The following is a 25,357-nucleotide window of genomic DNA, read 5'->3' on the forward strand; positions in this document are numbered from 1 at the left end:
CTTCTTGAGATTTAAAAAAAAAAAAAAACATTTAAATCGTTTGAATTCGTTCCATGTGAGAAGTCCTATTTCAACTAATAGTCGACTAAATTGAGGAATTTTGAGAGAAACGAATACTCGGTGATAGCTGGAGCAAATCATAGTGAATCATTCATTGCTTTTGCATTATTCATCAATTTCCAATCATCCCTTCAAACTAAAATGCTACTTGTACAGAGTTAGAACACAACTCCTCTCTGTTCTTCACTTTGAACACAAATCCACTTCGAATAAATCAATGATCAGTGCATGTTTCTAGAGAAATTACAATCTTGTGAATCAAGAAAAGTTCCTATGAGTCTGAAAATAATAGCGATCATTATCATAATAATGTAAGAAAGGATATGATTCTCCAAGACTTTGTGCTGTAGTTTCTATATAAATTTAATCTGAATATTGAGGGAGAATACATCCATATTTCCTTTGTCTTTAGAATGGACTGTGATAAGAAGATTTCGATAACATTCTTCACGATTTTTCATGCTTCCATATAATTTGGAGCAGTGAGAAAAGATGTTATGATAGTATATAAGATTCTGAGCGAGCCGTCAATAATAAATGTGGAGTCTGCTGTGCTAAGCTCACGGAATTCTCACAGAGCACCATAAATCAACTCTAGAAACAAGGTGGGACAGCTTCAAATATCTTGATGGGATTTCTGGACATTCATTGTCGAAAACAAGGTATAGGGTAGGGGTACTTTAAGAGTGAGGTTTCTCCATACATAAATAATCAGATCTATTGAAAACTGGGAATTCAATGATGCTGTGGAAATTAGTGGGTATGCAAAAATGGTTCATGATCATCGAGTGCTCCAAGGTCATGATGAAGCATAGGTTCAAGATCAATAGCAAAGTATGATGAAAAACTGTGGTGGTTCAACATTTTTATTCAATTTTGACAATAAATTAAGGTATTTTATCAATAATAAAATTACACACAAAAACATTTGATGCATTTCAGGCAATTTTACCCATTATTACCCACTTTTCATATTCAATGGTAACTGTAGGAAAAAACTTAATGTGAATACGTGCGCAAAGTTCCTCTGCTGCACTCGAGAAACCATTCCGCCCTCGCCTACGGCTCGGGCGTAATAGTATATTTCGCACCTAGGGCCGAAAATGAGATATTTCCGGCTCGAAATCGGTTTTTAAGTCCGAGGCCGTAGGCCGAGGACTAGAAAAGATTGAGAGCCGGAATAGTATATTTCGCACCTAGAGCAGAAAATGAGATTTTTCCAGCTCGAAATCGGTTTTCAAGTCCGAGGCCGTAGGCCGAGGACTAGAAAAGATTGAGAGCTGGAAAAACATTTTTGCCCGTGGTGCGAACGATATTTTTCGCCACACTACAGGTATTGCTGACAAAAGAAATAAAGAATACAAAATAAAGAATACTTGTTAAGCTATCGTACTATCTCTTGATTTTAGTGGTAGAAGATTTGCAGTCAGGATTCAGATTCTTTTTAAATTTCACTTGGAATACCACAGTCATCTTCAAGCATTTTTGAAAATCGGAATGCACTAATCAACAATAAATAATTGAATAAAACTGGTTGCGAAGCGAATTAGTTTTGATTCGAAAACTGGAACTAAAATCATGGCGACTTCAGCTTATTATGAAAGTGGACACTCGCCCGATCTAGCGGATGACTTATTAATAATAATTAGCGCGTTGTTTCCAGCCATAAGCGGCTGGAAAGAGACAACTTTCTGGCCTAGCCCTGAAAAGAAACCCTTTTCTGACTCGTCTGCAAACAGGTCTTTCAGATCTACGTAGGGACTGGAAAACAGCTGCTTTCTGTGCAGTGTGGCGAAAATACATTTTTGCCCATGGTGCGAACGCTATTTTTCGCCACACCAAAAAAAAAACTTCCCATATAATTAAAGAAATAAAAAATAAATAAAATTCAAACAGCCTATTTTGATATTTTGAATCTTGGTTATGACAACTTTCACTGTCAATTATTTCAATATTACTAATTAATAATTTACAATAGTGACAATATTTTTATACTATTAATATTTCGAATAATTGTTTGAATTTTTATAGCTCGCGCTTTGCGCCTGGTGCAATATCTCATGGATAGATGGATGAATAGAATTTTCATTACTATTTTAAATAATGTGATTAAAAAATTAATATAATTGCATATTTCACAGTTTTGTCTCAAAATATATCTAAAAAATTGATTGAAATTTAAATTACGGTAACTAATAAAACAAATAGCTAATAAAAGTCGAAATCCATCGACAAAAAAAAATGTCACTGACCGAGGTTCGAACCTAGATCATGTTTGTAATTCACTGAGCTTTGAAGTTCTGATGTATTACGCCTTTATGCTCTCGGCTATTGCATATTTTTTGAGGAAGGCCTGTAAGTCAGGTAACGTATGTAGGCTACTATAATTATATAGTGTAGGCCTATAGCGGCAAACTTGAAGTCGTTTGCCGGCATTTTCACAACAAAATATTGCTCTGAAATAGTTAAATCATAGAGAAAACATTCAAGATTCAATCTTGAGTGGGCCTATGTTTTCTCCATATGGTTTGATATTGAAGAAAAATTATCTAAAAGTTTAATAATGATTACGGAAAAATTACTAGGAATTTTTCAGTCAAGGCTGAGTTTCACCAGTAGGCTTACCTTAAACTTTAGATCTCTGCTGTATTTTCCTATTATTATTGTTGATTGTATTGCATTAAGAAGTGGAATTCGATAATAAAAAAGAAACAATTATTACTCTACCTCACTTTTAAATATTGATACAATTATTGTACTTTGATTTCAAATTCGATTTTGATAGTTGTTCCGATATGTATTTAGTTTCAGTAGTATATGAAAATTACTCGTATCAAATTGGAGTAGGAAAATAGTTGATTCTTGTATCTAAGGATAATATTGGTCTTCTTCTTCACTTGAATCACTTCACTTGGTCTATTGATATTTACCTATTCGGTTACCCATCTTCTCCTCAAAAGATAAAGAACTTCAAGTCAAATCAAATAAAAGTCATACTACTTTCTATCATATGGTTAAATTATTGAATTCTCAAATTCTTAATTATTAAATTATACTTTCAAATTACTATTTTCAATAATTTATTCTGAATTCCAATATATCCATTCAAATCAAGTACTTTGAGTAATTATTTTAATATATTGATTCTATTCTGGGATTTGTTTTTGATAGTTGTTCCGAAGCTTTCAAAAAAAGCTTCATTGGTTGTCCATCTATCAATCCGCCATAGTACATTAGCATCAGCTAATATGTAAATCAACTAATAACGATGGATATGCAAAATAATTGGAGAGATAACTTGAGGAAAATGGGTTGAATCCAAGAAAGAGCTAGTGACAATGTTAGAATGTACTCCTTGTAAGCCCTGAGGGTGAATTGGGCGCTTAGTGTTTTGCGCTCACTAGTAAGTGTTGATTTCTGCAAGCGCCAAAACTAATTTCACCTCGTCAATTTGCATGTATATGCGGGTTGCGGGTTGTCTCACTGTGTACCAAGTGTGGGTCAACGCTGTGGGTCAATCCCTTCAAACGATTTCTGGTGAGAGAGAGAAAGAGAGGGAGAGAGAGTGTGTGTGAAAGGGACAAACAACCACCAACCTGCATTGTCTTTCAATTTAGGCGTGAAATTCGCTAGTGTAATGAATTTCATGCATGGAGATATTCAGTTCAACATTGGGAATCCCCGATTGCTGTCATATTGGATAGAAGCTATACTTGATATTGTCAAAACCTTCTTATTGCTGTCATATTGCATAGAAACTATACTCGATATTGTCAAAACCTCCCGATTCCTGTCATATTGGATAGAAACTATGCTTGATATTGTCAAAACCTCCTTATTGCTGTCATATTGGATAGAAACTATACTTGATATTGTCAAAACCTCCTGATTGCTGCCATATTGGATAGAAACTATACTTGATATTGTCAAAACCTCCTTATTGCTGTCATATTGGATAGAAACTATACTTGATATCGTCAAAACCTCCTGATTGCTGCCATATTGGATAGAAACTATACTTGATATTGTCAAAACCTCCTGATTGATGTCATATTGGATGGAAACTATAACTTGATAATGTCAAAACCTCCCGATTGCTGTCATATTGGATAGAAACTATACTTGATATTGTCAAAACCTTCCAATTACTGTCATATTGGATACTTTATATTGTCAAAACCATAATTTTAAAGAAACAATTTGAGATACGAGTTCTTGTTACTATACAATTATGAACCCCTGGTGAACTCTGATACTCAATCATTATGAAATAGTACCCTAGAGAAACAATACCCTATCCCATGGTATAGGGCATTTATGTCACAACTTTTACTGTTATTACAAGCCGATAGTCCACGTAGCTGTTTCCCGTGAAGCTTTATGACGCTGGTAGTCTCTCATATTGTGCCGTTCATACACTCTTACCTGGTCAAAAGAGTAAAAATCGACAGTAATCGGCTTGAGATAACAGTAAAAGTAGCGACATAAACGCCCTATACCATGGGATATCTACTTACGCTATTGTTTCTCTATGATAGTGCCCAGTTCAAGACATTTACATTCGATATTTGGATATCACAATAATTTCTTCACTATCTTAAAGTCTCCGCTTCCTTTGCTCTTTTCTACTCTCCTCCTCGCCGCTCCACTATGTTCTAAAACATTTGAGTAGATGCATTGGGCTACTTTTTGAAACCTTCAGCTACCTTCGCTGATACCCTCTATAATCTCTATTTGAAAATTTACTTTGTGAACATATTAGTGGTCTGAAAATTTTGCAAAGTGAAGAGCTACAAGATTTAACCTATTTCGGACTATGTGTAACCATATCTAAATTGGGGAGAGGATTAGCACAAGGTTACCTTATTTTTCCTCTCCCTATCATTTTTATATGATGTATACTTATTATATCAATCAATAAAGAATAAAGAATAAAGAATCTCTGCTTCACTATGTTTTGAACCTGAATTCAGTTACAAACACATGGATTTTTGGACGTACGATTTTTTGCCGTCCTTATGAACTTTATCAGATAACACGGAATTTGACAAACTTCATCTGTTTGACATCATTTGTTCAATCTAATAGAATTCATATGGATGGAAAAAATCGTACATCCAAAAATATACAGAGTGTTTCAGAAGTAGTGTCGAACATTTTGCAGTATTGTTCCTGGATGATAGGAGTCTACAAATGTCGTATTTTAAGTGTCCAAAACTCATCGGTAATCCTTTTTAGCTGCCATTTTGTTTTTTTTTTCACTTGAGAATTTTTACCTCAAGAACGAAATTATGTATTGATCTTAAATTCGGCGTGGATATTTATACTATAAAGACTCAACTTTAAAAAAAAGAATAAAAAATTTTCGATGTAAATTTCCAAAATGACAGCCATTTGAAATGTTTGATGGCAAATTTCACGAAAACCATTCACTTTACAGAAAACTCACAGGAGACAAAAAAGTTGGAAAATTTTATCAAGATTTCAAGGATACCTCATTTATTGAGAATATTTGGAGAATAACAGATGAATTAATTATTTTCGTACAGCATGCATGATCATGAACAAACAAGATCATTTTGAAAAACACTGTAAAATCAGCTGGATGGCCATATGGAGCCATACCGAGTTTCAAAGCTTCATCTTAAATACAATATTGGAATTGAAAATGTAATATTGATGTTTAATTTGTTGAAAGTAGTCATGCATGCAATACGAATAAAATTAATTCATCTGTTCCCCGACCAATCTCAATAAATGAGGTATCCTTGAAATCGTGATTAAATTTGATAACTTTCTTGTTTGTTATAAATTTTCTATAAAGTGAATGGTACTCGTGAAATTTGCAATCAAAAATTAAAAATGGCCGCCATTATGAAAATTCACATCGCAATTTTCACATCGCTAAATAGTGATAAGAAGTATCACTTGTACCTCTTGTTTACCAAACAAATCTCTATTGTCTAGCTACACATAAATCTATCAAATTTACCAGCAATGATTTATGACCTCATTGCAATATTATCTGATTCGCTAATTGGTTCTTGAGGTATCTTTTGCTCGGTGACATGGCTTAATCAAGGTTAAATCTAATTTGATGGATACGAGCAGCCGTTGTCCTGTAAACAAGGGATCCAAGTCACTTGGACCCCTTGTTTAATCAAATAAACAGCTGTTTGAAAATGTAGTTCAAAAATTTTACACCAGATGTCAGCACTGATTAGACTCACGCTTACACCACTTGTATACTAGATTTTTACCACTTTCAGCTATCGATTACTGTAGCTAACTCAAAAAAATGAAAAATGTCACTTGGACCGCTTGTATTTTGACCCCCTCAAATATCAGCTTGACAGACTGGAAACATTTCAAAAAGAAACACTGGCCATCTCTATGATATTTTCTCCTGAATAACTCTCGTACTGTGAGTATTCTGGCCCATACGACTGCTCCGAACTCCCACATACGACGCGACGAGAATACTTGAGCTGATAACGTACGACAGATGATGTTTCTCATCATCAAGGAGTTGGACTCTATTCCATGGGGACACAGATAAAACCGTGCTATAGAATCATCTTCGACTTCACTTTCTCCAGGTCTCAATGGGAACTTCAACACACATTTCTTTCGTTCCACCTTTCCACCGCAAGAAAAACTAGGGATTTTTTACTTCATGCCACAGACTTTGAGGTATGAACTCGAATCCTATATTTTTCTTTATTGTAGTGAAGGTGGATGAATAAATGAATAGTGGCGGCTATGTGGTAGGTATGAATATTGATTGAAAATGAGAGTAAATTCTACGTGTTTCAATCACAAATTAATTTCTTTATATTCCAATTTTTGACCGAACGCAGTGAGGTCTAAGTTTTAACTCGGAATTTCTTTTGTCTGTATGTATGTACTGCATTTACGGCAAAACACGTTTATAAAATTCTATGAGATTTGCAGGAATATTTCCTTTTTAACTGCGCGTCGATTTATACACATAGTTTTTTTGAAATTTTGCATTTTAAGGATAATAATGAAAGGAAATGGAATTTTCTCCATACTCCGATATCACAATATATATCATCTACCTTGAAGATAAGATTAATCAGACTATAGAATTATTCATAATCAATCAGCTGACAAGTGGAATATTAAATTCAGGCATTACACCAGGACCTCCTATATACTACCGGACCTGAGCGCAGAAAAAAATGGCTGCCATATGTTCTGGTCTTATAGATATTCCTACTGAGTAAAAATCACTAATCAGCTCTCAGAGAGGGTCTCAGTTTGTCAACATCTCAGTTCGTCTAGTTCCCGTTTAAAATTTATTGCCGTCCACCACAAACGGCGGCCATTTTTTTGTAGGCGTAGGTCCGGTATATAGGAAGTCCTGATTACACTAATGTCTGGAGAAGCTGGTGAACAGGAGATACCAGATATGTGGATGAGAAAACTGCGTGAAGTCTACTGTTCACAGAACTACTAGTAAAAACTACTCATGTAAAATGAAAATGACTAGATATTGTAAAAACCACTTGTACATCAAAACAACTTGATGGCAGATCTGGTCGTTTCCCTAATAGTCTTCCAAGTATTTAATGTTTTTAATAGTCTGTGTTTTTCCTAACGTTCGTTTTTCTTATGTCTCACTAATGTATATCTAAAGCTGCGTACACATATACGCGCCTCCAACCCGCACCGAGCACGCTCCGCCCTCGTACCGCCCTCGTTCCTCTATCGCACCGCAGTCGCTCCGCCCCCGCTCAGCAGTCGCACCGATCATGAACGTTACGGAAGATGTTAGCTCTTCTCGCGTTCCCCGATCGATCCACTCTTGCTCCCCGGTCGATCATCAATCGATCTGCTCGAGTGACGTTCGGTTGCGGAGCAGAGCGAAAGTCTGTACGCACCTTACCATAGAATTTACCTTCACAACACTTTTTGTCATATATGTGCGATAATGTCTTCAAAATCATAGTTTCTTCTTGGAATTCTGCAATAATATGAGATATCTACTTGATGTGTAACTTGACATTCTATATTATTATGTGGTCGTTATTGATGATTTCTTTCAGTAATTAGTGAAAGTACTACTAGTATTAAAGTTTATTTGAAGGAAATGATACCGATTTTCGGAAACATTCAACTTTTGATATGAGGTCACTCATTTTTTTGTTGTTCACGTTTCATGTTATTCAAAACCAATCTACGAACTTTCGTAGGTCTTCTGACCCATTCTTGTGCAACTCACTGAATTCCACGTTCCAGCTGTTCTTCAGTTCATCCGTTCTTCTTGTTGTGCAATATCGTTGCAGTAAGCATCTGCTTTCCAATGTTGTAAAAGTGAATTTATGTGAATCACGTGACCTATACTTGCTACTTCTCTCTGAATGGAACAAACGAACCCGTTCAACAGAAACTGCGCAAAGACTCCAACTCACTCAAAATTGAATTTCCAAAGTTCAAGTTGTACGAGATTCCATCCGTTTGTTTTTATTGTTATTATTATTGTAGCAGTGTTGAGAGACTCTTGCAGCCAGCGCTGACTGATTTGCTGACTGATTTTCCAAGCTAGTTGATTGCAGAAGGGGTTCATCCATTTATTTTCTTATATGCAATTCAAAAAGATCAACTTTTTCATGCATTAAGTTCAATTTCCAAATTAGTGAACGTGACCAGCACAAAGTGGATTCAATTCCAATGAGTCCTTATATTCAACTTCTCTCACCCAGTTCAGCCAAACTGGATAGAATATTCACATTAAAACTCATGGGAATAATAGGTATTCTTACTGCACCGCACAAAACTGTCCTGATACTGATATTATGTGGAATTCAGCTTTACTGTTTGTATTTATCTACATGCTTCTATGCCTCATAATCTTCAAACCTCAGTATATTCCATGAGGTGATTATGTAATTATATCATTGGATTATTCATTTATAACTGTGAATAAAATATTCTCCAAGTCACCCTACATACCAAATCAATATAACCAATTTATCATTGGTTTATTCATTTATTCATTTAGTCATTAATGAATACAATGACAGATCATATTCTGGATATGATTGGAATTGAACAACAGGCTTGACCCAAAACTATTCTACTCTCAAATTTTGATAACATTGCCCAGAGATAGATTATAAAACCTTAGAACAACCACTCTTTACCCTTGAAATACTAATCTACAGACAATACCAATGATCAATTCAATCTGTTTGGGGAGAAAATGAATTTGGTATTTTTTCACACTAAAAACCCACTTCTTCAAGACAAACCTGTTTACCAATTCAATCTGGAGGGTCAAAACCACATTCCGTGAAATAAATAGAGACTCGTATATTGAGAAGGTTTTTTCTTCTGCGGGACTAAATAAAGGACATTAATCAGTCTTAAAGTGCCACCCTCTAACGCTAGCCACCCTCGGCTACGCCAGTAGGGGGCTCTTGATCAACCTCTTCCATTCCGACTCCACATTTCAAGTCTCCCACAAATGCAAAGTTATCAATCTGGATCACTCATCCTTCACCCGTACCCCGGACTCATTGCTTCTAGGGAGAGGAATAAATCAATGTGGTAAAAACGTTCATGCTTATTTCATACATGACAACTAGATTATAATTAATAGGGTAATAGTGTGATATTGAGTGGGTATTATTGTAGTTGTTTGTGTGTATCTTATATTATTTTTCAGGTTTTTGAACTGGAATGAACTTTGATTTTACTGTTTGTTGAACCCTGCGTTTTTAGTGTGAGAATTGACTCCGTCTTGTTTGAATTTGCTAACTTGTTGCTTAGTTGTCAAAATTAAAGCAATTTTCGTGCATTTTCCAAGTGCAGTTTCAATTTCATGTCGAAAAAGCCACTGTATTTGAAAATTGTACGAGCATTGACCTTTTTGCAGCTTTGGCTTTTCCACTGGAAGTTATGCTCAACGCTCGTGGAGGGGGAATAATTTTCAGTGAAAAGGCCACAGTTGGTATTGAGACGTAACAGGGAAAACATGTAACGGTTGCGAGCCTCGGTCCTCTGATTGGGTCCATTTCCCATTCAGAGGAACAAATTGTTAAGTTTCCAGCTATCAGTAATTTTTATCTAGATGAATAGGGAACCAAATTTTATATAGTTAGTAGGAGTAGAATCAGAAAATTATTTGTGCGTGTGAGTTCAAGTATAGTGAGTTTTATTAAAGCGTATGTGAGTGTTTCTGAAGAGTCCAAGTTTGAATATTGTTAAAAATGGTGAGTGCCGAACTTTTGTTGTTTTTCTTATTAAGCTCAAAATTTAGTTTCATAGAATGACCGAGGCCCAAATTTAAATGCAGCAAGTTAGCAGGTTCCCAAAATGTGTAGATTGGAATTGAATATATTTTTTGTGAATCAATTGCTGAATCACTTTGTTCTGTTTGAAAATTTGACATGTTACCTGACTTTTATTAATTCTTTCTATCTATTCAGAGTTCAATAAACCTGAAGTTGAATTTTATTAGTATTTTTTCATTGAAGTTCCTGACTCGTAGTTGCTAGCTGCTAGAATAGGTGAAAATTAGTTAATGATGATAATCCGTGCATTTGAATGAACGAATCCACTAAAAGCTCCCAACCAATCAAGGATTCAAATACCGGTAGATGATTTGATAGCAGTAACCTTTAGCAAATATTATAGAAGAGTAGAAACACCCCCTCCGTTTACATTGGTGGCCAGCGGTGGTATAGTCTGCAAGAATGACTATCGAACCACATGTAGTCTTATATATTTCATATTTTGGAAGGTTGAATCAATAGAGACAAATAAGTCACCGGTTGCAGAAATGATGTCAGGTGTGGTGTAGGGTTAAAAATACCTCCACCGGTTACAATAGGTTGAAACATGAAGGAAAATAAGTACTACGAAGACAGTTGGAGAATATATAATAAGTTTAGTTTATCTTATTGTAATACTTGAAATAACAAAATCATTCATGTAGTGAAAAAACGGGGAACTGGTTTGTGCTGCTAACTCTTCATCAATTACAAGTAAACTGTGTTTATCCTTTCTGGACAACTATGATGGTGAAACAATCGATATCACTTCCTATTTAGAATGAGAGAAACAAGAATTTTTTTTTCTCCAAGGAGATAAACATTTTCATTATTCTGTTGATGAGTGAATAAAGAGTTTCAAAAATCGATAAATAAGTTTCGAATTATCTATGATAATGTTATCCATTATCTATCAGAATAATCTATTCCATCACAAATTCCTATAATTCTATCAAGTTTCAAAAACCAAATTCATACGTTTCGAATTATCCATGATATGCTATCTATTATCTATCAGAATAATACATTCCATCAGATCACCCATATTATCAATCCAAGAGTTCATCGATATTAATTCAATTTATTCTCAACAAAAAAAAAAAAACTTTTATATTATAGAAGCTACATATCATCTACTTTTCACTATCTGGAGAAAACTCACACATACATCTCCTTAACCGCACGAAAGATAACAGCTATTTGATGAGGGTGAAGTGCATAGCAATATGATCGTAGAATCTAGATCATAGATTGATTGATTGAGTACTCTATTTATGTAGATTACAATATATACTGGCTTATACACTTATATACAATAGCTTACAATACAGCAAAATTATAGATGAATTTACGTAATATAGACTAAGAAAATAATTATTGAACTGTATATGATATAAAAAAGCAATTTTTAATATAATAACTATAGATAATAATTAAATTGTTATGCATCTACATAAATTGGCGGAGCTTTGGACATATCAATGTCCATTCTTCGGAAAGAATCTTAAAAATATCCTCCCCACCAACTCTCTACCAAATTCATAATATACCAAATATAATAGATCATAGATTCGTAGAATATTACATAGCAAATCTTATAGAAGCAGCATATTTCTAATATCCAAAGGAAACTCACAAATACATTCTCTGAACCGCACGAAAGATAAGAGCGAGTTGATGATACTGAAGTGCACTCACCTCGGCAGCAATGTAGGCAGGAATAACACTGAGAAGCAGCTGTTCCTGTTGTTCTTTCTCACACTCCAGTTTGACGCGGGACTCGATGCAAGTCCTCGTGCCCACAAAGGTCTGCTGGTGAGCTGCCTCAGTCATCAGACGGTAGTAGAAGCCAGCTGTGTTTGCTGCTAGAAGCACGCAAAGGTCTGCACCGAGCTGTCGACAAAAGAGTTGGGGATTTTGAAAATAATTTTGTAAGGAATTGTAAAGATACAGATGGAAATTGATGAGAAATCCAATTTATTCAAACAGCAGAAATCATTGTTGTAAGGAATTGTGAGAATATAGATGGAAATTGATGAGAAATTGCATTTATCAAAACAGCAAGTTTTTTTCATTACTTATTATTCGCAAAGTGTTTCTATTCTCCTCGAACATTCAGTATAAAAATTTTAGTATATAAATTTTCCAACTGCAAAATAAATAATGTACCTACTAAAAATCAATTAGTTTTAAACACCGAAGACATCACAATTATTCGAAACAAAGCAATGTCTTTAGAGCATGTAAGTCTTTCACCTGAGGCTACACTGCTGGATGGTTACACACAGAACAGTCATTCTGATTTTAGTCGGGGGGTTTAGAATAAAATACATGTGCGGTTATGGAGCAGCACACACACTCTTGTCTACTATCTACCGAACGGCTGTTGGATGATGCAATGATTATAACAGCTGATTTTTATTTCTGAGTGTGGCCAGTTCACAAATCTTCTCCCATAGAGCTGCGTACACATATTCGCGCTTCCAACCCGCACCGAGCACGCTCCTCCCTCGTACCGCCCTCGTACCGCCCTCGTACCACCATCGAACCACAGTCGCTCCGCCCACGCACCCATCATGAACGTTACGGAAGATGTTAGATCTGCTGGCTGGCTAAATCGCTCTGCTGGAGTGACGTTCGGTTGCGGAGCAGAGCGACAGTCTGTACGCACCTTAAGGATTACATGAAAACTTTGAAGGACCGTAGGGAAGAGTCCTGAATTCGAATTATAAATTTCATAGGCCATAAACCTGGTCCTAAACATAACGAACACAACTAAAGAAATCATCAAATTCTGTGCACACATAAAAAGTTATTGAATGTCAAAATATGAGGCTCGATTTTTATTTATATAGATTCCTGAATAGCAATTAGGAAGTACCGGTAATCTGTTATCTTCAAAATTTCAGTAGGTCAAGGGTTCACTTTGTAAAGTTTTCAATTGGACCCTCGTGGAGCACGGGTTACCTGCTGGCAAGAGATAATTGGAGTAATAAGAATTTACCCATTGATTAATGCAATCAATTGAAATAACTGCCAAATCGTACAGGAAATGAATTAAATATGCAATCATGTAATAATATTTCAAAATTTTCTTTAATGAAGCAATTTCCAGTTTTCTATCACAATATGAATAGAATTATCTAGCTGCTCACCAGAATATGATTCCTCATAATTGTATGGATTGCTTTCCGAATAAATGAGTTAGCTGGATTCTAAGTAATAATTTGAATTCTTGATATTTCTAGACAACATCCCAGTGTTCCATTATGCATAAACAACTCAACATTTCTCCAACAGCAGTACCACAAGTCAAATAATAAAATATTATTGACTGTCAATGCGTTGATTGACTAGCTGCGTTGATTGGTGAGAAGAATAAAGAGAAGAATAATAAAATTGTTAGTACCTTCTAAAAAACTGGAAGCCTAATTGCCAAAGTAATCGATCAGTCGAATCAATCCAATTAGCCTACCAACACCAAATTCACAAAGTTTTCAATCCGCCAGGTCGAATAACAAATGAAAAGTCATTTGCACGCGAGATACCTTGTTACTGGAGATTCTGATTGAACGCTTTTTGTATTTGGGCTTACAAAAAACAGGATCAGATTTGATGGAAAGCGGATTAAAGTGATTGTTTCCGCCTGTACAATAGTTGGCTTTTCGTGATAATTGGGCGATATTGTAAGAGATTACTTTTGACAGTGACTTGGAAAATATTAATTTCTCTCGAACAACAAATCAAGCTGAGGAGGATCATGATTCTATTTGCAGGTGAATTAATTGAGAGTTTTGAAAAATGTATCTCAATTATAATTCTTTATGATTGCTAGTCAAGCTTTAAGACTCTTTCAAATGTCAACAATGCCTTTTTCCAGTTGAAATATTTCCATAATATGTGAATGAATTATTGTTGTGGAGACCCATGTTTCTACAGTACAATTGTTTGAACATGTTTCCAGAATCAAGCTTCATTTTTTTAAATTATACAAAGCTATACGCATCTTCTAAGTAATTGACAAAACAAAATTATCAAAAGTAAGTTTAGATTCTCTCCAGTGAGTATCATTAGTCGTCAACACAACTTGTGCTTAACAATGAATAGTTGTAAGCTAGTAACTTAAAATTAATCAATAATTATTGTCGTGAAGAGCCATATGTTTCTACAGTACAATTGTTTGAATATGTTCCCAGAATTAAGCTTTATTTTTCAAGGTGATACGAAAACTATACGCATCTTTTGAGTAATAGATTACTCAAAAGAGTAATCTATAATTAGATTACTATAAATAGATTAGATATAGCTAATCCATATTTTTGGACGTTCGATTTTTTGCCATCCTTATAAATTCTTTTACATTGAATATAACTTTACAGACATATGATGTCATGAAGTGCTTGCCAAGCTCCGTTTAATCTGTTGAATTTCATAAGGACGGCAAGTAATCGAATGTTCAAAAATCGATGTATGTGTGATTGGCTATTAAACAGTCATCTGTTTAATAGACATCAAATAGATCAAACTCCATTGATGAAATTCTGAAAAAGAGGTCACTATCAATTTATGAAAAAACCCTGTTTCAATAATATCATGTTCAATTCATGAAATCAATGGGAATCCCTGCAAGAACGAACATGAATCAGGAGAGGACTTGGATGAGTTCCATCCTTAAAAATTGGAGAAATATCTTGAATACTGTTGTAATTTGAAACCTTCCTCAACACGCTTTTTGTTTTGGGTCGTATCACTCCGTCCTTTATGTTCTTACATTACATATTTCTTTTGAGAGCCGAATGTAGCTTCTGCAATTCTCATCTCTGTAGAGATTCCGTTCTGTGTGTGATTTTGAGAGCTCATTGTTCGTTGATGAACTATTGTTCTTCACGCATCACATTCTCTTCAAAAGTATCCTGATAAGAATGTGGTGTGTGTGTGGTGTGTGTGTGTGTGTGTGTGTGTGTGGTGTGTGTGTGGTGTGTGTGTGTGTGTGTGTGTTGTGTGTGTGTGTGTGTGTGTGTGTGTGTGTGGTGTGTGTGTGTGGTGTGTGTGTGTGTGTGGTGTGTGGTGTGTGTGTGTGTGTGTTGTGTGTGTGTGTGGTGTGTGGTGTGTGTGTGTGTGTGTTGTGTGTGTGTGTGTGTGTTGTGTGTGTGTGTGTGTGTGGTGTGTGTGTGTGTGTGGTGTGTGTGTGTGGTGTGTGTGTGGTGTGTGTGTGTGTGTGTGTGTGTGTGTGTGTGGTGTGTGTGTGTGTGTGTGTGTGTGTGTGTGTGTGTGTGTGTGTGTGTGGTGTGTGTGTGGTGTGTGGTGTGTGTGGTGTGTGTGTGTGTGTGGTGTGTGTGTGTGTGTGTGTGTGTGTTGTGTGTGTGTGTGTGTGTGTGTGTGTGTGTGTGTGTGTGTGTGTGTGTGTGTGTGTGTGTGTGTGTTGGAACAAGGTATAATACGGGGAGACAATCAAGTATACACAGCACATTAAGGGGAGGTGTGTACACTAAGGGGAGACCCCGTAGTGTCACTGCTCAATTTTAGTAAAAATCACTTCTACATGCTTAAAACCATGTAAAAACGTAATAAAAAAAAATCTCCCCATTTTGTTAGTACTCCACCTAATTGGGATACACTCCAGTTTCCAAAATTGCCACCACGTTGTGCTACGATCGCTAATACACACTTACACAAAACTCATTTACGGATTGAGCATACAATGCGGGGTACTTGCATATCCCTGCATATCTCCATTGTCTCCTTCACTGTTCGAAGTAACTGGTTTGCTATGGGGCTTGCCGTGAATTTATGAATCAGCAACTTATCTCCTTTTTCGTTCAGACTCATTGAGTCACAGCTTAGCGAATTCATAGTTTATTTTTCTGTTCATCCACTTGAGACATGAGAAGGGAGCGAGGAAACATGCTGCCAGAATGTATTGTGGTACTGATTTTTTAGTTATTTGGTACAAATAGTCTGAAAATGATTCTTCACAAAAAAATACCCTCTGCTAACCTTACAGTGTTAAAAATACCTGTTTTTTTCTCCATATAACTCAAAAACCTTTCATAGTGAAAAAATCCAGAACTGTTTCCAAGTGAATAAAATCCTCTACAATTCAACGCCAAATTAGGTTCATCACAATCAATGGTGACTTGGTAACACAATTTCCCGAGAATTTTCCGCATTGAATTTGGGCTATTGCTAGAATGATGCGAATGGGAGGCTTGTTAAGATTCAAGAATAGCACGTCAGTAAGTTTATATTCTTGAACAGGCTTCACTGAGAATTCACTTACTGTTTTAGAGAAGCGGATGCCTCAAACTTTGCTAACCTAACATTGTATCTCAAGATCAGGATAGCCTATGATAAAATGAAATTTGTCTCTTAGTTTCTCTCCATATTGACATTTTCTTCTGTGTCTGTCAATCCTTGCAAAAACTCTCTTGTAAACCTTGGATTGAATATTTTACTTGTGTACGGCATGCTCACTTTTTGTGAAAAGACGTTCCGGAGAAAAGATTTAGTAATCATACCCTGCTCAAAAAAAAAAAAAATAGTAGTCACAACACCTTTTCCAATTTTATTTGAGAAAGTAAAAAGTTAATTTGAGAAAGTATCAATTGTATTTGAGAATAGTCACTTGTAATTGAGAGAATGTCAGATGTAGCCTAAATGAGAATAGTCAATTGTATTTAGGAAGTCATCACACATGTAATTGAGAGTAGTGAATTGTATTTGAGAAATCGTCAAATGTAAATGAGAAGATATCATATCATGAGCAGACATTTGAAAATGAGAAAATTTTCCAATTGACATGTCGTGACTCTTCTGTAGCCTACAGTACAGGTTTGATTTGAGCAGGAAAGGATACTGTACTACGTACACAGTATTCCATAGGCTTTGTATGTGTGAAATTATTATTTTCAATTGTGAAATTGAGGAGCTGGGTAGAAAAACGACCCGAGGCCACTCGTGTCGTTTTTCCGCAACACGCTTCATTCTATCCGCCATTAAATTCTGAACAGATTGGTACATAAAATGTTGTTGTATCTTGAAAAATGATTGAGTTGTGAAAATTTTTGTTTATGTGGCAAACCTGAAATTATTCAGCTGACAAGCTGTGAGCCAGCAGCCAGTGAAATCCTTATTTTGTTTTCTTACAAAAGAAGAAGCTGATTGATTGATTGATTGATTGAGTACTTTGTAGATTACTTGTACTTATGTAGATTACAGTATATACTGGCTTATACACTCATATACAATAGCTTACAATACAGCAAAATTATAGATGAATTTACATAATATAGACTAAGAAAATAATTATTGAACTGTATATGATATGGAAAAAGCAATTTGGAATAACTATACAAGATTATATTGTAATGCATCTACATAAATTGGCGGAGCTTTGGACATATCAATGTCCATTCTTCGGAAAGAATATTAAAAATATCCTCCCAACTAACTCTCTACCAAATGAATGGTATAAGAAGATCATTAATACATCCAAGGGAACCAATTATCCTCTAGATGATGAAAATAATGAAGAAGACGCTCCTGAAGAAGAATCCGATGCTGAAAGCATTGGGTGTATGAATTTCCCGAAAATCAGAACAGTACCATGTAACATTCCAGAGTCTTGATCATGGGAAGAAACGTGTTCAAGAAGAAAATATCATCTTCAATTGTTCACTTCTAAATGACATTTTTTAGATCTTTATTACCTACTTATTAATTATCCAATATCATGAGCAATATATTATCATTATCACTACTCTTGATACGGGTTTTTCATCATTTTATTGAACCTCTGAACATGTAACAACCAGGGTTATGGAAAAACGACCTGAGACAACACACCTTATATCAATTAATATCAGTTAGCCTTGGATTACTGGCTAATTATGAATAATAGCATTGAAAATAGTATAAAAAGATCAATAAAGTTCAAATACTTGCAAGAATATTGCATTCTGATGAAATAATGAAGATGTGTACTAAATATTTCAAACTCAATTTACACAAAACTTGATTTTTTGACTCAGGTCGTTTTTCCACCCAACTCCTCAATTATTTCCCCTGTACTGTTCACGAATGATTAATGAGAATCATTTCTATGTATGTATTGGCAACACGACTTTTGTCTCCAAACATTTGAACTTGATGAAGATCAAATTCTCTATGTTCACGGCGCAATTGAACTTTATCATCAATCAATTGAATCTCTTGATCAAGCAATTCGGTAACTCTCCAATGGATTTTGGGGCTCAAAAATATTTTTTTATTTAAAAACTAAACGTTTCATTTGAATATAAAATATATTATCATATTATTTTTTATGAGTACAGTTATGGAAAATAAAAGTATTGGTTTTTTAAAATCATTCCCCAATTACAACTGACAACTTTTCGATTTCAAATCGTATGTTCTCAAATTAGGAGTTGATAGTGAGCTGTTGAACGGAGCGGTCGCAGAATTGTTTTGCTCTCTTATCTCAAGTTTCCGGACGGGTCGTGCTTAATCGGTTCATTTAGTGCATGTTTAACCTAAAACGTTCTTTCGTAATAAATTGAATTATCAATTTGTTATTTATTTGTGAAATTGTTTTCAAGTGAATCGAAATATTCAAAGTTTAAATTAATAAAAACAGTATCCAACAATACTTTCCACCAGACGGTAGTGCTAAAAAGAGACCTAGAGCTAAAAGTTCTTTCGTAATAAATTGAATTATCAATTTGTTTTTTATTTGTGAAATTGTTCTCAAGTGAATCGAAATATTCGAAGCTGAATGAATAAGAACAGTATCTAACAATACTTTTCACCGGACGATAGTGCTAAGAAGAGTCCTCGTGCTAAAAGTTCGCCTGAGCTCGAAGAGATGGAACAGAAAAAGCGTGCTCCAGACCCAAGTGTTAAAGCTTCCGGTAATGTGAACTCAGACTTTATTGAATCACTATTTGACCGTTTTGAAAAGCGGTTTAGTAAGGCTATGGATGAAAAACTCGCGCTGCTAGCTACAAAGGTGGATTTAAATGGTCTAATTGAAAAAGTGAATAAACTCTCTGTCGAGAATTAACAGTTAAGAAATCAAATTGTTGCTCAAAAAATTCAGAATAATCTCATAATCAGGAAGATGGAAAATTTTGAAAATAGATCGAGAAGGAACAATATAATTTTTCGCGGGCTGAAATATGAATGTGCAACAGTGGATTACGTGAGAACTGTCAAAGACTTTTGTGTGAGTCATTTGGGGGCACGAGCAGGTACCTGGGTTAATCGAGCACATGCATTGGGCAAGAAAATAGATAACGGGCCAATCATTGCGCATTTTCCGGACGATCAGGACATCCATTTCATCACGAGAAACAGTAGGAAGCTGAAGGGTACACAGTTTGTGATTCATAAAGACTTTGCTTTCGACACAAGAAAACGACGATCAAAGCTTTTCCGGGTGCTTGGCGAGTTGAAGAAACAAGTTCCGGGAGTGAGAGGAGAGTATCGGTTGAAGTGGATCGTTTAATCGTGAATAGTCGGGTTTTCACGCTGGATGAGGAGAATGGACTGGTCTCGGAGGGAGAGGATGGGCTGCAGAAGATCGGGAGCATGTTCGATGAGAGTGTGATGCGGGCCGTGAGCGGGAGCATGTGTGATGAGGAGGAGCGAGGCGGCGAGGACGAAGACCGCAACCGCTGAGATAACGCCGTCAGTCCGTGTGAGAAGGGACAGTTGAGTATAGTAGCGTACAATGTGGCTGGATTAAGTGGTAAGATTGTTCAAGTATATAATTTTATTTGTAATTATGATGTTTTTGTACTATTGGAGACGTTTGTTGAAAGAGGAAAGCAATTGTATTTTGAAAACTGTTTTCCAGATTACAATTTATACTGGGAATTCGCAGTTGGAGAATCAAACTGAGGTAGAGCAAAGGGAGGAAAGTTAATAGAAATTAGTAAAAGAATAGAGAGTTTTTGTAAGGTAATCGATGCGCTTGAGAGGAAAGTTATTCACATGAATGCAGGACAACGGGATGAATATTATATAGTTCCAATTTACCTGAGTGGTGGAGGAGACATGGAATGGGAGAGAGAATTCAATACATTATGGGAGTTTATGATAGTGCAAGAGCATAATAGAAATAATATGATTTTAATTGGAGATTTTAACGGTAGAATAGGAAATGGACAGGACATGTCGGAATTAACAGATGTAATAGAATTGGGAAATGCACTGAGTAATAAGCAAGAGTCAAAGGATGAGGTGATTAATATGAAAGGTAAGAAAATATTGGAGTTCTGTGAGGTTTTTAATTTCATCATTATGAATAGAAGGATAAGTGGAGATAGGTGGGGAGACTTTACTTTTATAGGCAGAGGGGCTTCCGTAATAGATCTATGTTGCATGGCTGTCGAATTAGCGCAAATAGTTGGAAAATTTTCTATTGTGCCAGAATTTTTATCTGATCATTTCCCAATTGAAGCTACGCTAATCACGGTTGATACTCTAGAAAGAGAGAGCACAATTTTACCACTCTTACCGAAGTTGAAATGGAAGGAAGCGAGGAAGAATGAATATATATCTAAACTCACCAATGCTTGTAGAGAAATAAATGGTCTTCCCGAGAGTAGTGAGGAGACTTATAAAGTATTAAATAATCTTGTATATAGAGCTGCAAATTATGTGCCCCAACCTGATAGAAAGAGAGAAGGATGGAGAGAAAAGTGGTTCGACAAAGAGTGTGCGGTTATGAGAAAGCGAGTGTTCAGCCTATTGAATGTGTTTAGAAAATCAAATTCGGAGCAGGTGAGAGAAAATTATATGAAGGTAGTAAAGGAATACAAACTGCTATGTAAGAGTAAAAGGCAAGCGTATTACAGCGATATAAAAGAACAATTCAGAAGAGTCAAGGATTCCAGTGATTTGTGGGCTCTGATAAAGAAATTCAAGTGTAGAGAGTTCAAGATTTCGGGAACTGTGAGTGCTGAGGATTGGGTTGAACACTTCAGACGAGTGTTTGGATCAGTTTGCGGGGTAGTCACATATTATGCGGCGAGGAATGTTGAAGATCAAACTCTTGACAAATACATAGATATGAATGAATTGGAAAGTGCCTTCAAGACAATGCGCAACAATAAGGCTCCAGGTGATAACAGAGTTCCTGCTGAGTTTTACAAGAATGCGTCAAAAAATTACAAAGAGATTATTTTGACTTTTTCCAATGCCATCGTCAGAGGTGGACAGATACCAACAGGGTTTCCACGTTCAATTATATTTCCATTGCATAAAAAAGGTGATACTAATGAAGTGAATAATTATAGAGCCATATCTTTTATAAATGCTCTCGCTAAAGTATTTTCATTTATTTTACTGAGAAGGTTGCAGTTGTGGGAGGACAGAGAAAAGATTATTAAAGAGAATCAGTGTGGCTTTCGGAGAGGTTATTCGGCTACTGATAATATTTTTGTTCTATTCAATATAGTAATGAAAACGTTGAATAGACCTACAAAGAAGTTGTACTGTTTCTTTTTGGGCTACGATAGTGTGGACAGAGAGGCTTTATTTTTTAAACTGAGTGAATTGGGAGTGTCGACTAAATTTATTGCGATGTTGAGGAGTCTATATAGAAATACGAAGTCTCCTGTATGGCATGGCGTGGAGGGTAACTTAACAGAATACTTTGAAACCAGAAATGGATTAAAACAGGGATGCGTATTCTCCCCGTTGCTATTCACACTATTTTTGAATGATTTGAGTGATGTTATTGGTGGAGGTATATTATGTTGGGCAGAGGCTGATAAATTCGCTGTTATATTCTGATGACGTGGTATTGTTGTCTGAGAATCCTCGACATCTGCAGTCAATGATAAATAAGTTAAAGGGATATTGCATAAGGTGGAATCTCACAGTGAACATGGCTAAATCCAAGATTGTAGTTTTCAGAAGAGGAGGACGATTGGGAGAAAGAGAGAAGTGGTACTATGGAAATGAAGTTATTGAAACAGTGAATGAGTACAGATACCTGCGAGTTGTTTTTTCATCAAGACTTGCCCTAACCGCACATTTTAAATGTAAGATAACAGCTGCCAGATTTGGGATTAATAGTGTATGGCGAAGACTCATTTTGAATGATGAAGCACCTCTGTCAATGAAATGAGGAATTTTTGATTCGATAAGTAAAGCAGTTGTAACATATGCAGCACAGGTATTGGGATATGCGGAGAGAGAAGAACTAGAAAAATTTCTGAGGTTGTTTGTCAAGAAAATATTTGGACTACCGTGTAATACGCCAAATTATATAGTATACTTAGTGACAGGAAAGGAAATTTTGTGGTTGTATACTTTGAGCGTTCATATAAAATATGTATTGAATTCTTTTGAGATACCTGGCGACCGATATCGAACATTGATCGCAAGGCATTGTTTAAGATAAAAGTGTGGTTGGTATTCTGAATGGAGACGGATATTAAGTGAGTTTGATATTGAATTGCCGATAACAGCGGACAACTGGCAAGCAGCAAATTTCAGGAGGGGGTGGGAAGCAACGTGGGAGAGGGTAATGGAGAAGATAAAAGCTAAAGTTAAAAGTAAGTGGCTAGAGAGAAGAGAGCGGTCACAGTTTCACAGAATCTACGCAGATGTAAAAATTGACGATGGAACGAGAAATTACATGAATGATGAGTCCAAACGGAATGTTACCTCGATGATTTTCAAGGGCCTCCTCTGGGCTATTATCGCTCAATCACGCACCGCAAAGAGAGGAGGGGATAGGTATCTGTTCTATGTGCAATAGCCGAGAAACGGAAGATGCTTATCATTTCATCGGTAAATGTTCAATTTTGGGTGAAATAAGAAAGAAATATCTGAGAGGGGCGATGCTAGAGAGAGAGACAGTAATTGAGTATCTGAATGGAAAATTTTGGACGAGTCTAGTAGGATATTGAGGGAGGCAGTGGAATACAGGCGAGAATTGATAAAGGAATTCAATTTTTAGGAGTTTATAATCGATAAGAGTCATTTCCTCTTTATTGTTATTGATATCTTGTTATGCATATTGTGAAATGTACATTTTAATGTTGAAGTGGAAAAGTCTTTTTAGAAAAAGACAAAAAAAATTCCAGCTTTGAAAGTTTCAAACTTCAAAAGGTTGAATCCAAATATGGAATCAGAAATCATCTCCCATTATCACTCAATAAAATACGAGAAAAAGTAACCTTGTACAGTTAACATCACTGAATTATTTACGTTGTCGGGATTTCAATTTTGTCATACAACAATCTAATTCATTAGGTTGAAATCGTTGAATATTACCATGGATTTCCTGTTGAATCATTGACTTAAAATCTTTGCAACAATCAATAAAATCTATTACACAGTATAAATATGCAGTCAGTGAGTATAGAATGTAACATTCTATACTCACTGCTTACAGTAGGCTATAAACATTGTGCTGATCTGAACAGTGAGTATAGAATGTAATTACATTATATTACTCTAACAGCTAACTCGATCTGAATTGATCTATTGTAATAATGGACATAATGAAATAATGTCTTACTATTCCAAGTAAAACGAAACTAATGTTTGTGTTTGTATTAGAGCTGCTGAGTGGATACTGCATACTGAGAAATTCATAAATGATCCAGACCAGCCTGGCGACTTCGATGCTATCGACACCGGAATCTCCTTTTATTTCTATCAATGAATGAATCTGAATTAAAACCATGTATTGTATCAACTATCCTATTATCGTATTGTAATTCGTGAAGCCTGTTTAGTAAAAGCCAGTTACATACACATCGATTTTTTACCGTCCTTATAAAATTCTATTAGATCAAACAGATGATGTTTGACAAGTTGCACTTATTCGAATTCATAAGGATGGCAAAAAACAATCGTACAAAAATCAACGTGCATGTAACTGGCTTTCGAAGACCCATACGATATTGTATTCTATGATCAAATAGAATAGTAAATATCGAAATAAGTGTTGCAGCCAGAACTTGTGTTAAGAACCGGTTTTGTCCCCGCTTTGTAAGTTAAACTAAACACACAATTCCTCCTCGGAATGTGGGTTTGAAGTGTACACACCATTTCTCCCCGCTTTGTGCAGTGGAAGTGTACACACATTTCTCCTCGGTTTGTTCAGTGAAAGTGTACACACATTTCTCCCCTTTTTGTAGGTTTAATGCGTAATTTTTTTTTCAAGTTAACAGAAAAAAAAAGTTACAACTGTATTGAACACATATTAATATACTTTCTAAAACAAAAATTAAATCTCCAACATGTGTGTAAATGTGTGTAAATCAGCCTCCCCGCAATGTATGTTCATTTCTCACCTCCCCGTTTATTACCTTGTTCCAGTATGTGTGTGTGTGTGTGGTGTGTGTGTGGTGTGTGTGTGTGTGTGCTAACGATTTTCTTCAAATTTATACCATGAATAGCTATTTATAAGCCCTATCAACTGACATGAGTCTCATTTCTGGGAAAATTTCAGGAGCTCCGTAATATTATTGAGAAAAATGGCGGATAATCACTAAAAAACCATGTTTTTCACGGTTTTCTCGAAAACGGCTCCAACGATTTTCTTCAAATTTATACCATGAATAGCTATTTATAAGCCCTATCAACTGACATGAGTCTCATTTCTGGGAAAATTTCAGGAGCTCCGTAATATTATTGAGAAAAATGGCGGATAATCACTAAAAAACCATGTTTTTCACGGTTTTCTCGAAAACGGCTCGAACGATTTTCTTAAAATTCATACCATGGATAGCTATCCATGAGCCCTATCAACTGACATGAGTCTCATTTCTGGGAAAATTTCAGGAGCTCCGTAATATTATTGAGAAAAATGGCGGATAATCACTAAAAAACCATGTTTTTTACGGTTTTCTCGGAAACGGATCTAACGATTTTCTTCAAATTTATACCATGGATAGCTATTTATTAGCCCTATCAACCGACATGAGTCTCATTTCAGGGAAAATTTCAGGAGCTCCGTAATATTATTAAGA

The 25,357-nt window shown here is 35.7% G+C and overlaps 1 protein-coding gene across 1 annotated transcript in view; it reads right to left on the reverse strand.

The window, feature by feature from the left end:
- LOC111045768 (adenylate cyclase type 2) overlaps positions 1 to 25,357 on the reverse strand; it is a 325,456-nt gene that overhangs the window by 151,803 nt on the left and 148,296 nt on the right. The window contains exon 6 of the mRNA XM_039429390.1: positions 12,060 to 12,254. Within this exon, the coding sequence (XP_039285324.1) occupies positions 12,060 to 12,254 (195 nt within the window). The remainder of the gene's footprint in view (positions 1 to 12,059; positions 12,255 to 25,357) is intronic.

Source organism: Nilaparvata lugens, chromosome 5 (assembly GCF_014356525.2).
Source record: "Nilaparvata lugens isolate BPH chromosome 5, ASM1435652v1, whole genome shotgun sequence".
NCBI classification, from domain to species: Eukaryota; Metazoa; Arthropoda; class Insecta; order Hemiptera; family Delphacidae; genus Nilaparvata; species Nilaparvata lugens.